The 16,121-nt window shown below is 42.8% G+C and overlaps 1 protein-coding gene across 5 annotated transcripts in view; it reads left to right on the top strand.

The window, feature by feature from the left end:
• B3GNT2 (UDP-GlcNAc:betaGal beta-1,3-N-acetylglucosaminyltransferase 2) overlaps positions 1-16,121 on the top strand; it is a 165,430-nt gene that overhangs the window by 13,200 nt on the left and 136,109 nt on the right. For 3 of the 5 annotated variants that reach the window (XM_059406000.1, XM_059405998.1, XM_059406001.1), the window contains one exon: positions 12,239-14,778. The exons of the other annotated variants lie outside the window; for them this stretch is intronic. In XM_059406000.1, coding sequence (XP_059261983.1) covers positions 12,248-13,441 — 1,194 coding nt within the window. In that variant the 5' untranslated portion in view covers positions 12,239-12,247 and the 3' untranslated portion in view covers positions 13,442-14,778. Of the gene's footprint in view, positions 1-12,238; positions 14,779-16,121 lie in introns of those variants that run through there. 5 annotated transcript variants of the gene reach the window in all.

Below are 16,121 nucleotides of genomic sequence, written 5' to 3'. Positions count from 1 at the left end.
GGGTGAGATGATACGGTTTGTGGCCAACGCTTACTCTCTGGTCATCTTTTCTGACATGGGCTGGGGTCTTCTCTCCTGACTTCTGGACCAGCTCTGCACCAACCTGGAGCAGGGTACAGGGCCATGCTGGGATCCCTCACTTCAGGCTGTGCTGCTGGGATGAAAAGGCAACATTTTCTCTGTGTAAACAGATCTCACAAAGGGGTTTGCCTGGGTGAGTTTATGATTAGGCCAGTTTAGGCACCTGTCTCTTGTTCTTTAGCGTGGATAGTACCTGACCCTCACCTGCAGGGACTCCAACTCTGGTTGGAAAGGCACCTGCCTTACCAGACCAGGACTTCTGGCACCATGAACCATGAACCGGTGAACAGTTCTCAGCATGGGATTCTGTCTACAGGATTCCTTTCTCATGCTGATTGAGATTTTCATTCCTAAATTGTTTTTTTTAAGTCCAGCTTTATTTGGGGATTCTGGAAATCTTGAGCTACAACATTAGGTGGTAGAAAGAGTGAGAGCTTAGTCTTGGGGTCAGGGTCCAGGGCCCAAATGCTGGCTCCACGCAGATTAGCTCCATAACCTCAGACTAATTGCTTCATACTTTCAAGCTTGCGAAGATTAAGTGAGAGGAGAACCACCGACATAGAAAAATGGGAAAGGGCATGAAGAGTAGGAAAATCAGGAAAGAAGCATGTGAAAAGGACAGTATAAATTAAAACAGGGAGATAGGCTTTCTTTGTAAAGATAAAAAGAAGGACAGCGTCCACAGTCCACACATGGGTAGCTCCGTGTTCTTGGGTGTGTGGTGAAGATAAACCAATCTGGCCTTTCTTTTTGGTGGGGGATGGAAGGGGAGGAAAGGAGAATAATTGGATTGTTTACTTTCTCTCTGTAGTTTCCCAAAGGAAATAATAAGACAAAAAAGATGCATTTATGAGGTCCTTAATCAGTTTTTTTTGGTTATGTGGAAAATCACCAACAACTCATTAGTGATGATTGATAAGCCAGAACAAATGCCTGTGTCCCAGCAGAGATGCACGAGAGCTCTCCTGATAGGAGACAGACTGCTCAGACCATGCTCTTTCCTCTGTGAACTACATCTGCTTTACAGAAATTAAATCTCAGTGGGGCACCTGGGTGGCTCAGTTCATTAAGTATCTGACTTGATTTGGGCTTTCGGCTCAGGCCATGGTCCCAGGGTCATGGGATCAAGGCCCACGTCAGGCTCTGTGCTGGGTGCAGAGCCTACTGAGGATTCTCTCTCCCTCTGTCCCCTCCCCCTCCCACTGAAACTAAAAATCTCAGTGAATTCAGGAGCCAGCTGTGTTTGTTGTCAACACAGACATCCGTTTAGAGTTTTTCATTGTCCCTTATTTTATATTCCTGTATGATTTAATCCATTTTACTCTCTTTATTTTTTTACATAGAGGGCCTGTGAAAGAAAGAGAACACATTCCAGCAGCCTCTCTGGTGGCTGCACTTGTTCAGTGAGGCACAGATACCAGTCCTCTTCTTCTGGGTAGAGGCCCTGGGCCCACCAGCACTCACTTCCTCTTCCCAGTGTGTCCTCCAAGCCCACAGACTGGCCGGGTTACCTCTGCCTGCAGACACCCTGTGCCCCTTCAAGTCCTGCCTTCACCTCTGCTGTCCGCTAATGAGCAGTTACATATATTCACTGTATCAGATCCATGTTTTATAATAACCCTTTCCTCCTGACTTCAGACTCAGAAAAAAGTATGCTTGGAGATGAAGTTGGATTGGTGACTTAACGGATGGAGAACTTGGGCCAGTTTTTGACTGTTGCATCTCAGCTCCGAATTCACCCTGTGTTGCCTGATACATGAAAATAGATCAGGGACTTCAGATGTTTTACCTTCACCTTCTGTAAGTGAAGGCTCTGAAGAGGATGTTGCAGAAGTATGGGATTTCCTTCCTGGTCTGGAACCGGGTTCTGGTAGAACCTGCTGTACTGTACTCCTAGGGACCTGTAGGGGGGTCATGGCTTTTTCCAACTCTGGCAGCAGTGCTGGACTGGAGGAGCCTGGGCTCACCCGAGGTCACTGCTTCTCTGCCCCTGCTTGTTAGCCCCATGTATATTCATACTGGAGCCCCCAAACCCTGGCCATTTAGTGAGCTGGCCACCTGATCTTTGTGCCAGGCTGTGGCCACAAGCTGGCTCTGTCTCAGCCATACATTGACATGCTAACCTGCAGTACAAGGGGGTCTCCCACTGCCTGTTTCTGGCAGCATCCTTGACTCCCTGTGCATGGTGACTCCCTCTGCATGCCCACCCAGCAGTTTCTACAACTTGTTTTCTCTCATTTTCCTGATGGGGACCTGTGTATTCCAGGCTTTGTGACTGCACCCCAGAGGGTTGTTCCTGCTTTCCTGGGCACTGGCCTGTCTTTGGCCTGGGAATGCAGGAACTTTTCTGCCATCCATACCTTCTCAAATAAGCTCTGAACGTCTCTTCTGCGTTTGTCCTTTTTCCAGTACTTTTCATCTGCCAAAGCTTACTTGTTAGAATTCTATTCCATCTTTATTGTTACTCACCAGGTTCTGAAACTTGTGCTTAAATTTCTGTGTGATTTCTGCCTCCTGGTTGGACCCAGACTGAAGTACATCCATGTAACCCCACTAAGCAAACAGAAGGATGGATCAGAGAGAAATCTCAGGATTTCTCTGAAGGGCTGTTGAGAGCCTGCCAGACTGTACTGTTTGTACGTAGGTCCCGGAGCTTGGAGTGGAAACACTTACCAAGGCATAGCCATGTACAGCTCTTAATATGGGCTTCCAACACACATTAAGCTCCATAGGAATGGGGTACCTGGGTGGCTCAGTCAGTTAAGCATCCAACTCTTGATTTTGGCTCAGGTCATGATCTTTCAGGGTCATGAGATTAAGCCCCGCATTAGGACTCTGCACTGGGCAAAGAGCCTGCTTAAGATTCTCTCTCTTTCTCAAAACAAAACAAAACAAAACAAATCCATAGGAAACAACTGCCTGCCTTCCAGCATTTCTTTTCTAAGATGATAGCCCACCTTAGGGAAGTGGGTACCCCTTGGATTTTTTTTTTTTTTTTTTTTTTTTACCCCTTGGATTTTAAGTCTGTGCGAAGGCCCTTCCTTCCTTGAGGCATGTTTGCCCTGGGCCTGTATTGTCATGGTCTTGATGGGGGTAGCAGTTGCTCAAGGTCCTCCCCTTGCCAGGAAGGAGGTGTGGAGGCTCCCCTATTTGGGGATAGGACAGAGGTGGGGTCTGCTGCAAGAGGAGAGGCAGAGCCCTCACCTGGAAGCATGTACACTCCCTGCACATAGGGCACGCCCAGTCAAAGCACACCCAAGTGTGTTGCCTTTGGTGGGTCTGGGCTGACTGTGGGAAATCAGGGCCTGGGCCATAGTGTCCATCCCCATTTACTGCTTTAGATCCTGTTCCCAAACTCCTAGATTTAATACAGACTCACTACTCCTGAAATTCATCTCTCTCTTAACACTAGAAAAAAAATCCTTTAAATCTTCTTCTATTGTACTTTGAAAAGGGGAATTTATGTAAATATGTGTGTGTGTCATTTGCCAACACTAAGTGATTTTCCAGTGTCATATACACTCTGGAGAAAAAATGTATATGTTTTAATCCAGTTCCTACTGACTATCTCACTGTATTCAATGAACTTGACCAGATGACCAAATATCTGTCCATTTAGCAAATGCAGAATGACTCTCAGGTGCCATGTGCTGGGGTAATGGTGGTATTGTGTGAAGACCTCAATTATGGACTATGCCCAGGTCAGGCCAGCATGATCAGGAGAGGATGCCCTAACCTTTGGGAGCTGGGTGCACTAGCCAGGACATGACATTGGAATGAATTTGTTTGAAAGGAGTAGATGTTCGAAGGCCTAGCAAAAGGAAGGCACTCTACAGATGGCAGAGCAAAGCTGAGATTTTCTGGAAGAGAAATGTGTTTGCTGTGTTTACATGTTCCAAGTGTGAAGTGTGGATGGTGTGGAGATGGGGGATGTTGGCTGGAGATGGTGGAGAGAAGCCCGAATCATTATCATGTGCCCTGGCTGGGACCAGAAGGGCATGTGAGTGAGAGGACTGAGGCTGGTATTTAGGCTGGGGCATATCACTGGGCAGGAGACCTTGTAGAAGAGGGGAAGAGACCATGAGGCCCTGAGCTCTATGGAGAGGAGCTTTAGAAGACAGCACAGGTGGTTAACGCTTTGAGCGAGCAGTAGCCTGCCGGTGGTTGTCAGACCAAACGGGGTGGCGGGGGGACAGCATGAGCAGGGAGAGCATGTGTGCACAGGGGACTAAAGACTGAGTAGTTGGGGAAGACGCTGTATTTGGGAGTCTGCTGGGAAGTAAGGCAGTAGGCTGTCACAGTAGCCATTGTGGCCGAGCCTGAATAGAATAGAGGAAAGGTGACGAGGAGATGTGTGTCACATGGAACACAAGATTCAGCTGCTGGTTGGACAGGGAGAGCATGGTGAAGCAACAACAGTTCAGAGTAATTCTGGGGTGTACATCCAGGTGCCTGTGAAATTGGCCCATTACAAATAGGGGACCTAGGAAGAGGGACCCTACAAAACATTAAGTGGCTAATATTTGGAGTTAATTGGCTCAACCTGTGGTCTTACTTTTGGAGGTGATGTTTAAGGTAGTGGGTAGATGGGTTTCTAGAGAGGGAGAATTATAAAAGGCGCAGTGAGTGACAAAACTTGAGAAATGTGCTTCGTGTTGGAAGAATCAGAACCCTTGAAGGAGAACTACTGAATGTCCATTGAGTGGTAGACAACAGACTGGAATGGTATGTTATATCTTCCCCATTGTACAAATGAGGAAACAGACTCAGAGAAGTCAAGTAACTTGCCCAAGGTCACACAGCTAGCTAGAAGGTAACGTAACCAGAATTTAATTCTGGGCTGACTCCAGATGCCTGGCTGACCTTCAAAATGAAAATGGATCTGGAACATTTCTATCCTTAAACATCTACTAGGCTTGTTTTATCACTCCATACTCTTTTTACACTAAACTTCTAAAACTCTGTCAGTTTGACTGAAGGCAGGGTCAAGATGGCCTCTGGGAGGATTAATTCCCTGTCATCATTTGCAAAATTTTCTTCTTTCCCCTTTTCTGAAAGTTCTGTGCATGTTTATTTGAAGAAGGAACTTAGTGATAATTTTATTTTAAGTGCTAAATACTACTTGAGAACATCAGCCATGCTGGGCTTTGGGGAACTATAATCAGTTGGGGACGAGAACATGTCCTGCCAGACACTTTCATGTATAATGTTGCCTGTGGGGGTGTGTGGGTGAGCAGATTCATTATATGTTCTTTTCCCTTTTAAGTACTAATACTATGAACCAAATCCCTTGCATGTAGCTGGTAGTTGTTGCATGACTTAGTGATTAGAATGCAACATCAGAGATATATGCATGTCCTCTCTCTGTGTCAGCTTCTAGGGGAGGTTAAGGGGGAAGTCCTGGGTTTGGCTGCCCAGCCCTGTCAAGGACCCAGGCCGGGCTTCTTGCTACTATGAAGGAACAAGTTCTAGGTATGGCCCAGCTCTTCTGGTCCCACTGAGCTGCTTTCCTCATACCCTGGTCACCCCACTGTCTGCATCAGTGCTCAAAGCTGTTCTCTCCCCTAGAACCGCTTAGCTGCAAACTGTCCCTGTCTCTGTTTATCAGAGCAGAGCTTGGAAAGGTCTGGCAGGGACCAGGCAACAGATGGGAGCAGCCTGGGAGATAAAGATTTAGGAAAGCCACTCTCCCCAGGATCCTGGAGGGTGGGGGAGAGAAGTGGTCTGTGGAAGGATGTGCCTGTTCTCCAAAGCGTGTACGGACATGTTTTCCCCGCTCTCGTGGGATGGCAGTGGGCTTGGGCTCTTTTCCCCTTGAGGATTGTGTGTCTGATTTGTGTGAGAGGGTGAGCAGGAAGCAGGAACTCCTGGATACAAAGGCTGCTAGCCCTTACCATGGTTGAACCAAGAGACTGGATTTCCAGCCTCCTTGCCTCAGCCTGACTGGACAGGGCTGGCTGCTCATCTTATGCAATGGTCACAAGAAAGTCCTGCCTTTCTTTGTAACCTTGTCAATACTGCAGGGCCGCGCCAAGCACAGGTTTTGGGTCAGGCCAGGTGTGATTGCTGGCTCTGTCCCTGACTAGCCAGTGGTAGCCACCTCCCTGAGCTCCTTGGCTCTGAGTTTGTGTGTGTGTGTGTGTGTGTGAGAGAGAGAGAGAGAGAGAGAGAGTGAGTGAGTGTGTGTGTGTGTAAATGTCCGGGAGTCAGAGTTTTGAGAATGACTTCTCCTGGCCACATTAAAATGTTTTCTGGCCAGCATTTTGTTTCAGTGTTTCTAGGACTTTCAGAATTGGAGGAGACCTTTTAGGATCATCCCATTCCATGGTTCCCACTCTAGTCTCCCTGAATGAAATACTGGAAATGCATGGACTGCATATTGGGAAACAAAATGAGGTATGTGAGGTGTTTTGCCCAGAATTTGGCTTATACATAGTTGTTAATCAAGTTTACTTATTTACTACCCTGCCTCCCATATCTGATTTTGACTCATGGTAGTTTTGTAGGTTCAAAATTATAAATGTAAAGCTTTAAAATATTTAATAATTTTAAAGGAGATTAACCATGGAAAATAAGACTAATGTCCCATTAGTCATAACCCTGTGCAACAGTGTTCACTTGTAGCATGGTTTAAGCTGCTTGGGTTTGAATCCTGGCTCTGCCATTTATCAGCTGTGTGACCTTGGGCAAGTTAAATCACCTCTCTGAGAGTACCTGCCTCATGGGATTGCTGGAGCCTGGCAGGTACCTCAATTTTTATTAAAACAGGGCATATGTGTTCATAGTCCTTTCTGATAGATGGCTTCAGATAAATAGCACAGGCTCAAGGAAAGCTGTCGGGTTGGTTAGGGTTGGATGTTGTCCCTAGAGCCTCTTCTGATCCCTGCGAGGTCCATTACAGTGATGGAGTGACTGTGGGGCTGAGGCCATGACACAGGCAGTCGATGTGTGTGGTCAAGGCTATTCAAGGACAGACATGGTAAGGCAGCATTAAAGAATGTTCAAATAACCTACAATCTTACCACCCGATTAAACCGGCTTTAGTTTTGTGTGGTTATTTTATCTGGATTTTCACATAGTTTAAGCATAACATCTGTGCTATTTTGTAATCCATTTTTAGCTAACAAGTGTATTTTTCCTGTTTCTACCTCGCTTTTCTAAATATTTTAATTGCAAAATAAAGAAGGAAGTTCTTTTCCATTAAGCAGAACTAACTGAAGTGTTTCAGAAATTTCAAAACTGTTCAGTCCTTATAGGGGGTGGGGAGACCTCACTCCCAGGCACAAGGTGAAAAGCTAAGGTTATTCTTTGTTTGCATATGGGATTTTCTCCTCTTTCTCTTGCTCACCATAAGAATTCTGTGTTTCATAGTAAGGGTTGTATAACAACTTCCCCAGCTTTGGGGTAAGTTTTCTTACTCAAATTCTTTTTAAGCAATGTAACTTCCTGCTCAGAAAAAGACATGTATTGGTTTTATGTCTGCAATGGGAATATTTAGTCAGATATTCAGAGGGCTTTTTCCCACAGATATTTTTATGGGGTCACTGTTTCATCCTCCTTTCCATGAACTTTGGTTTGTTGGAAGAGCCTGCCAAAAGCCGAGTTCTCATGTGAGGAACCATGCCCAGGTCACAAATAAAAGACGACATTTAGACTAGATGGAAATGTATAATTGAGAATCTCGGTTTTCCCATCCTTCCGTCTCAGGTTGGAAGAAATGCACTGAGCAAGTAGTGGTGAGAGTTAGCCTAAGCTGCATGTTTGGGAATTTGGACCTGGGAAGGCTGGCCTGTTCGCAGAAGGGGTGCTGGAAGCTTCTTGGCACTCCCATTTCCCTTTCTTTGGAGAGTCTTGGTAATGATCAAATGTACCTTGGGTCCATTTGAGCTAACAAAGAGTATTTTCCTGTGCTTTGGGTTTTTTTTTAGTCTTGAGCCAGCCCTTGAGACTTTGCTATTGACCTACCTGGGTCGGGTTACAAGAATGTGGCCATGCCTTGTAGAAAAAGGAGATCCAAGGAGCCCTGGGTTGGGAACCAGAAAGCTGCTTCTTGTCACCCTCATGTATTTATGAGGTATATTTAGGCAGCTCAGTTAACCATCGCTGGGCCTCCATTTTTCTCACTGTTAAGGGGCTGTCCTTTCAGCTTCCCTTAGGGGATGCAGATGAGAATTGCACAAGAAAATGTTCTGCAGTCTGGAATCCTTGGGCAGATGGAAGGTGGGGTTGGTGTCCCTTTGAGAACCACAGAGCCCTGTGTTGGCTGAGGTGATGGGAAGTCCTGGCTGGGTCTTGATCGTGGAAATAAAAGCCTGAATTGCAATGGATGAAGTTGGAAATTTTGCCAGAAAACACGTTTTCTTCAAAGGATTCCCAAAAGAAGGAATGGTGCTTTCCATGAGAGAAACCTCAGACCATCACTTCAGACAGTTATGGTTGGATTCCTGCCCCATAACCTGAACATACTACGAGCTCATTTATCTGAAATCATCTCACATATTATTCACCCGGAATCTTCCCCTAGGAAAATCAGCTCACAGGTTCAGAACTCGTTATGTAGAGTTCTGTGTTTTCCTATTTTCTTCCTTAAGCTGACCTCTCTTACTCTAGAAATTTCAGAAATAGTCTGCAGATAGCCATATTCCTTTTTTCAGTTGAAAATTTCGGTAGTTAGCTGTTCACAGTGTGTGCTGTTTTTTCCCGAGTACTTTCCAAATCTTCCTCATTGTGGGATTTCTCCATTCATCCTCATACTTGTCCTTATTGCCCTCGCTTCAAGCTGTTTACACGAAGCACCCAAGACATAGAGATCAGAGATATAGGGTCAAGAGCTACTGTAGCTTTAGGAGAGTTAGCCCAATTTAGAGAGAATTGGTTGTTTTTAAAAACCATTTTGTCACATCTAAAAGCCAAAAAAACAAAAAAACAAAAAACCCAAAACTAAACCCTTAAAATTATGATTTATTTTCTTAAAAGATGGCTGTTTCTTTACGTGTATGAAGTACCCGTACAAGTACATTCTGAGTGTCCATTTGAGTTCTCTTCTCCTTCTAAGTAAGGCCTAGAACAAAAAGGTTTAAGTTGCCAAAGGTGTATGGAACTGAGACCTTCAGTTTATTCCTTAGGTTTTCCCAAAAGCTCATTTGAAAGGAGCCTGACCTAAGGAGGGTGCGGACCCTAGACTTGGGTATGAGTGTTTGAATTATTCAGGTTGTGTGTGCCTTGGGGCCCTTTCAAACTGGAGTTAAGGAGTAGGAAATATCTTGTGGGTTTAACTTCCTTCTCTGGAGGAGGTTTAAGAAGGCCCTTTCTTGGGGCACCTGGGTGGCTCACTCGGTTGTGTCCAACTCTTGATTTCAGCTCAGGTCATGATCTCAGCGTTGTGAGATGAAGCCCCACCTTTTGAGAGTCTGCTTGAGATTCTCCCTCTCCATCTCCCTCTCTCCTTCCACCCACCCCGCCTCTCCCCTGCTTGCTTACTCTCTGAATATATAAATATCTTCTTTAAAATAGGCCCTTTCTTGGTGGCTCAGTGGTGGGTTTCTTCAGGGGTGGAGATAGGTAGTGGTTGAGAAGTGAGGGGAGAAATGGGATGGTGATGGGGGCTGCTAACTGGGTGAGCTAAGAGCACCCACATAACTGTCATCTGTGTTTTCTAGTTAATGCAAAAACTTTAGGAGTGGGAGGGCATGGGATGGGGCTTTTCTTTTTTTAAACACCTTTTACTGTTGTGTCTATAGCCAAAGCTATTTAGCAGTGGTAAACAGAGGCAACTAGATAGGGATCTACTAGACAGATCTTAAGAGACATAAAAGAATTTGTGAATTCCAACCCATCTAATCTGGGCTGTCAGGCCTGTGATAACTTTACAGCATTCTTAGCATGCCAAATACTTCTACCTTGGGACTATTTGTTAAAACCCAGTAAACTTAAAAATCCTCTTATATTAAAGAAATAATAAACACTATCCTTGATTAAAATGGGCACCCAGCTTTGTTTCTAGAGGTCAGAGGAGAGTGGCTACCATTTGACTAGGTGACCTTGGAATCTCATTGACTTGGTGGCTTTGGAACCCAGCTCTGCCCTTAAGAGTAACTTCTTTAAATCTGTTTTCTCAAGTATAAAACGAGAATAAAAGTAATAACACCTACTTCATAGATTTACCATATCAAGGAGGATACTACACCATGTCTGGAATGTAACCGTTCTTAGGAATTCTTTTTTTTTTTTTTAATTTTATTTATTTTTTTGACAGAGAGAGAGAGAGATCACAAGTAGGCAGAGAGGCAGGCAGAGAGAGAGGGAAGTAGGCTCCCTGCCGAGCAGAGAGCCCGATGCAGGGCTCAATCCCAGGACCCTGAGATCATGACCGGAGCCAAAGGCAGAGGCTTTAACCCACTGAGCCACCCAGGCGCCCCTGTTCTTAGGAATTCTAAGTATAGATTCTCAGTTGTAGAATTAACCTGATAAGAAAATTCCTTATAGTGTATTGCCATTCCCACATTTTTGGGTTGTCTTTTAATGTCAGGCTTATCTAAATGTTTCCTCTTATTGGTCATCGATCTCTATAGTGCTAGAACTCTGAAGCTGTATCCCCCACAAACTATTTTGTTGCTTTCTCTTCTTTTCTTCTGTTGGCCACAGCCTGGAATCTATTCTTGGCCTTTGATATTTCACGAAAATGCCATTTTCATTTCCCTTTTTCATTTTGCTATAAACAGCAGAGCTCTTAAGTATGTAGTTTGAGTTTTGACAAATGTATACATCCATGAAACCCTCATCCAGGCCAAGACATACACAGTACATTTCTATGCCCTGGAAAGTTCCCTCCTGCCCCTCTGTAGGCAAAATGTCAATCCCTATCATTTTCACATTTTCTCACATTTCTAGGTCCTAGATTAATCTTGTCTTCTTGAACCTGACATAAATGGAATTTCAGGTCTTCTTCTTTTGTTTTTGATTTTATCTGAGAGAGAAAGAGAGCATGAGCATGAGGAGAGGGTGGGGGTGGGAGAGTGGCAGAAGGAGAAGCAGGCTTCCTGGTGAGCAGGGAGCCTGCTGTGGGGCTCCATCCCAGGACCCTGGGGGAGACTCTTAATGCACTGAACCACTCGGCTGCCCTGAGGTGGTGGTCTACTTCTCCTTCTCCTTATTCTTTTATAAATACTTATTTGTTTCTTTGTTTGAAGTAATCCCTATACCCAGTGTGGGGCTCAAACTCAGGGCTCCTGTGACTGAGCCAACCAGGCTCCCCCTCCCCGAGGTCTGTCCTTCATGCACAGTGTTGTGGTATTGCTGCTAGTAGAAGTCATTTCCTTTTTATTGCTGAGGGTTATACCACGGTTTGTTAATCCATTCCTCTCTTGATGGTATTTCAGTCGTTCTCAGTTTTGGGCCAGTCGGTTAAAGCTGGTATGAGTCTTACCATTTTCTGAATATTTAATAAGGTTAGTGTCTCTTCCACTTAGTAATCCTGCAACCCTGGGCAAGCATGTTAATCTTTCTCCCTTGACTTGGTTTCATCTGTCAAATGGTGGGTTGAGAAACAATTCAGGGTGGGGACCACCATTTTCTAAAAAATGAAATAGAAGGAAATGGAGAATTTTGTGAATTACATGGCAACTCATACTTTGCAATGCACCTATAAATACATGTGTGTACTGGGTCACAATATAAAATGTATTTGCTATAAATTGTGAGCAAATCAGTTTGCAACACACTGATTTGTATGTTTGTTGTTATAAGCAAGGAAGTTGGACATCTGTGAAGTTTTTAGTAGATGTGTGTCTTTGCCCTCAGGTATCTTACACAGCCACACTATTTATAGTCACTTATGTACTCCTTGCTATGGACCAGCCACTGTGTCCAAATCTTTACATATAAAATCGTAGCGCCCTTACAACCATCCTGTGAAGTGGGTTATTGTCCCCATTTTATAGATGAGACTTCCTATCAACTGAGACATTAGCTACACAACTTTCCCACAGTCACAGAGCTAGAATGGTAGGGCCATGATTTGAACCTAGGCAGTACAGGTCTAGAATCTGGCTTCTAAACCACTATTCCAGAGAAGATAAAGACAAAAAGTCAAGTGACATATGTCCACAAATGCAAACTAATAATTACCTAATTAATACAGTGCTCCTTTTTATTACAGATATGAGAAATGAGTGTTGGACGTCGAAGAATAAAATTGTTGGGTATCCTGATGATGGTTAATGTCTTCATTTATTTGATCGTGGAAGTCTCCAAAAGTAGCAGCCAGGAAAAAAATGGAAAGGGGGAAGTAATAATTCCCAAAGAAAAGTTCTGGAAGATCTCAGACCCCCCTGTGGCCTACTGGAACAGAGAGCAAGAAAAGCTGAACAGGCGGTACAATCCCATCTTGAACACATTGGCCAACCAGACAGGGGACGTGTACGGGTTTTCCAACATAAGCCATCTAAATTTTTGTGAACCTGACCTCAGGGTCATGTCAGTAGTTTCAGGTTTCAGCAATTTGCCAGACAGATTTAAAGACTTTCTGCTGTATTTGAGATGTCGAAATTATTCACTACTTATAGATCAACCAGATAAATGTGCAAAGAAACCCTTCTTATTACTGGCGATAAAGTCCCTCATCCCACATTTTGCTAGAAGGCAAGCAATTCGGGAATCTTGGGGCAGAGAAACCAATGTGGGGAACCAGACGGTAGTGAGAGTCTTCTTACTGGGTCAGACCCCGCCGGAGGACAACCACCCAGACCTGTCTGACATGCTGAAATTTGAGAGTGAGAAGCACCAAGACATTCTTATGTGGAACTACAGAGACACTTTCTTCAACCTGTCCTTGAAAGAAGTGCTCTTTCTCAGGTGGGTGAGCACTTCTTGCCCAAATGCCGAGTTTGTTTTTAAGGGTGATGACGATGTTTTTGTGAACACCCATCACATCCTGAATTACTTGAATAGCTTACCCAAGAACAAAGCCAAAGATTTGTTTATAGGTGATGTGATTCACAATGCTGGACCTCATCGGGATAAGAAACTGAAGTACTACATCCCAGAAGTTGTTTACACTGGCGTCTATCCGCCTTATGCCGGGGGAGGCGGCTTCCTTTACTCTGGCCACCTGGCCCTGAGACTGTACAATATAACTGACCAGGTCCTTCTCTACCCCATTGATGATGTTTATACTGGAATGTGCCTTCAGAAGCTCGGCCTCGTTCCAGAGAAACATAAAGGCTTCAAGACATTTGATATAGAAGAGAAAAACAAGAATAACATTTGTTCCTATGTAGATTTGATGTTAGTACATAGTAGAAAACCTCAAGAGATGATTGATATTTGGTCTCGGTTGCAAAATGCTCATTTAAATTGCTGAAATGTACACAGACTAAATTTTGCCTAGAAAGACCTATCTTGAATAGTTCCCATGTTGTGTTCTTTCACATTAGGGGTAACTTCTATGTTAAACCATCAAAATTGCCTTTATTAGTAGTATCCATTTGAGGGCCTCTCAGCCCTCCAGTGTGGTACTTTCTGAAGAGGGAAAGCAGATTATAATTTTTTTTATGGAGGATGTGGTGGGATGATTGGTTCTGACCCTTCCTATGGCTAATGGCCATTATTTTCTAATTTGCCTCCCTTCTCGTCTGAAATCATAAGCTTCTGGAATTTGACCATTTTAGGTTGTTTATTTTTTACCCTCATATGATCATATCCCAACTTTCCATTATAATGAGTGAATTATCTGCAATTTAGATGTTTATAAACAAACATCTTGGCTACGAAGACTTTGTTGTATGTGATCTAGTGGTTTTTGTTGACTGGAACTCCATTTATTTTCATGAAATTTGGATGAATTTTTTAAATTGCCTAGAAAAATTAACCTCTGTCAAAATTTTCCACCACCCCAACAGTATTTTCTTGTGTTAAGGTCAGTTAATTTTGAAGAATTAGAATCACTGTGTGACATTTATCCACTTTACCTTGTTATGGTCTTCGGGCCATAATAAGGAGAAAGTTTAACTGCTCTTGTATTTGTTTTGATGGGTGGTATCATGATAGTTCTCAGATTTTATTGTTTGATGGTAATGAGTAGGATTCTGTAACGGTCAACTGAAAATTGAATGGACCCTGGCGACATATTGTGCTTATGATTTTTCAGTGTGGACCAGGAAAGCGTATGTCATTTCTGAACTTTAAAGTGAAAAGATGGGAACTGCAGACCTTCTCATGAGTGGATTGTCAGTTTAAAACTCCAGGATTCTATTCTTGCCATATTTTCACATGCCGCTTACACAAAATTATTCTGAGTAGTGACTGCTTCCCTGTCTCAGTGTAGAAGTGCCTGTGTTTTTATTTATTGTTCAGATCAAAGACCAAAACATTTTCTTAAATATATTTTGTGTAATATTTTATTTGTATACAGTGTTGTTGATGAAATATTTAACTAGAGCATGGTATTTTAAGTGCTAAGGTGTAACATATGTTAAATAAAGCTAACTATTACTTTTGAACTTTAAAATTGGGCTTTTTTGTGGGGGAGAGGGGCTACAAACTACTAGAGTTGATAAAATTCTGCCAAACTGTTGCTTACATATACTATCTTGTAACATGCTTTATTGAAATATTTTTGTGTTTATAGAGATGATGCTTATTACGACATGTGATACTGGAGACTGTAAGAGGATGGAAATAAAGTCACTGTATTTTTAATTTTCATGTGTAATGTGTAATAATCTATGATTTCTTTTTGTTTCCTGTATTTGATTACATTTTCCCAAAAGAGACCATTCCCTCTGCCCCGAAACTATTATAGTAGCACTGACCTATAACTTTTTCTCTGTCCTTAGTGGGTTCTCTGTCTTTGCCTTTAAAATTAAAAGTACTTCCCATCTAGAGTCTTTAGAGGAATATAAATATTTATTTATGCTTCCATTTGTGGTGAGTAGAAAATGTAATTGGAAATAAAGCAGCACCTTTAAAATTTTTTTGGGTATAGTTGACATACAAGGTCACGTAAGTTTTAGGTGTACAACATAGTGATTAAACTTCTCCATACATTATGCTGGGCTCATCACAAGTGTAGCTGCCATCTGTCAACTATACAACACTATTATTATATCATGGATTGTACTCCCTATGCTATACCTTTTATCTCTGTGGATTTTATTCATTCCATAATTGGAAATCTGTATCTCCTTCTTCCCTTCCCCCCTCTTGCCCATCCTCCCACCTTCTTCCCTTCAACAACCATCAGTTTGTTCTCTGTGTTTATGGGTCTGTTTCTGCATTTTGTTTATTCATTTTTTTTTTAGATAGTGCGTATAAGTGAAGTCATATGGTATTTGTCTTTGTTTGACTTATTTCACTTACTGTAATACTCTCTAGGTTCAATCATGTTGTCACAAATGGCAAGATCTCATTCTATTTTATGGTTGGGTAATATTCCATTGTGTGTACTTATCACATCTTTACCATTCATCTGTGCACTGACACTTGAGTTACTTCCATATCTTGGCTATTGTAAATAGTACTGCAGTAAACACAGAGGTACATAGATCTTTTCAAATTAGTGTTTTTGGTTTTTTGTGGGTAAATACTAGTAGTGGAATTACTGGATTGTATGGTATTTGTATTTGAAATTTTTTGAGGAACTTCCATACTGTTTTCCACAGTGGCTGCACCAGTTTGCATTCTCATCAGTGGTACATGAAGGTTCCTTTTTCTCTACATCCTCGCCAATACTTGTTATTTTTTGTCATTTTGATTCTAGCCATTCTGGTAGGTGTGAGGTGATCTCTTATAGTTTTGATTTGCATTTCCCTGATGATTAGTGATGTTGAGCATCTTTTCATATATCTGTTGGCCATCTGTAAATCTTCTTTGGAAAAATGTCCATTCATGTCTTCTGTGCATTTTTTTTAATTGGATTGGATTTTTTGTGAGTTTTTGGTTTTGTTTTTTTGGTGTTGTAGACATTCTTTATATATTTTGGATACTAATCCCTTACTGGATATAGGGCAAATATTTTCTCCTATCCAGTGGGTTGTCTTTAT

Source organism: Mustela nigripes, chromosome 7, assembly GCF_022355385.1.
Source record: "Mustela nigripes isolate SB6536 chromosome 7, MUSNIG.SB6536, whole genome shotgun sequence".
NCBI lineage: Eukaryota > Metazoa > Chordata > Mammalia > Carnivora > Mustelidae > Mustela > Mustela nigripes.
This window is presented reverse-complemented; position numbering and strand designations above follow the sequence as displayed.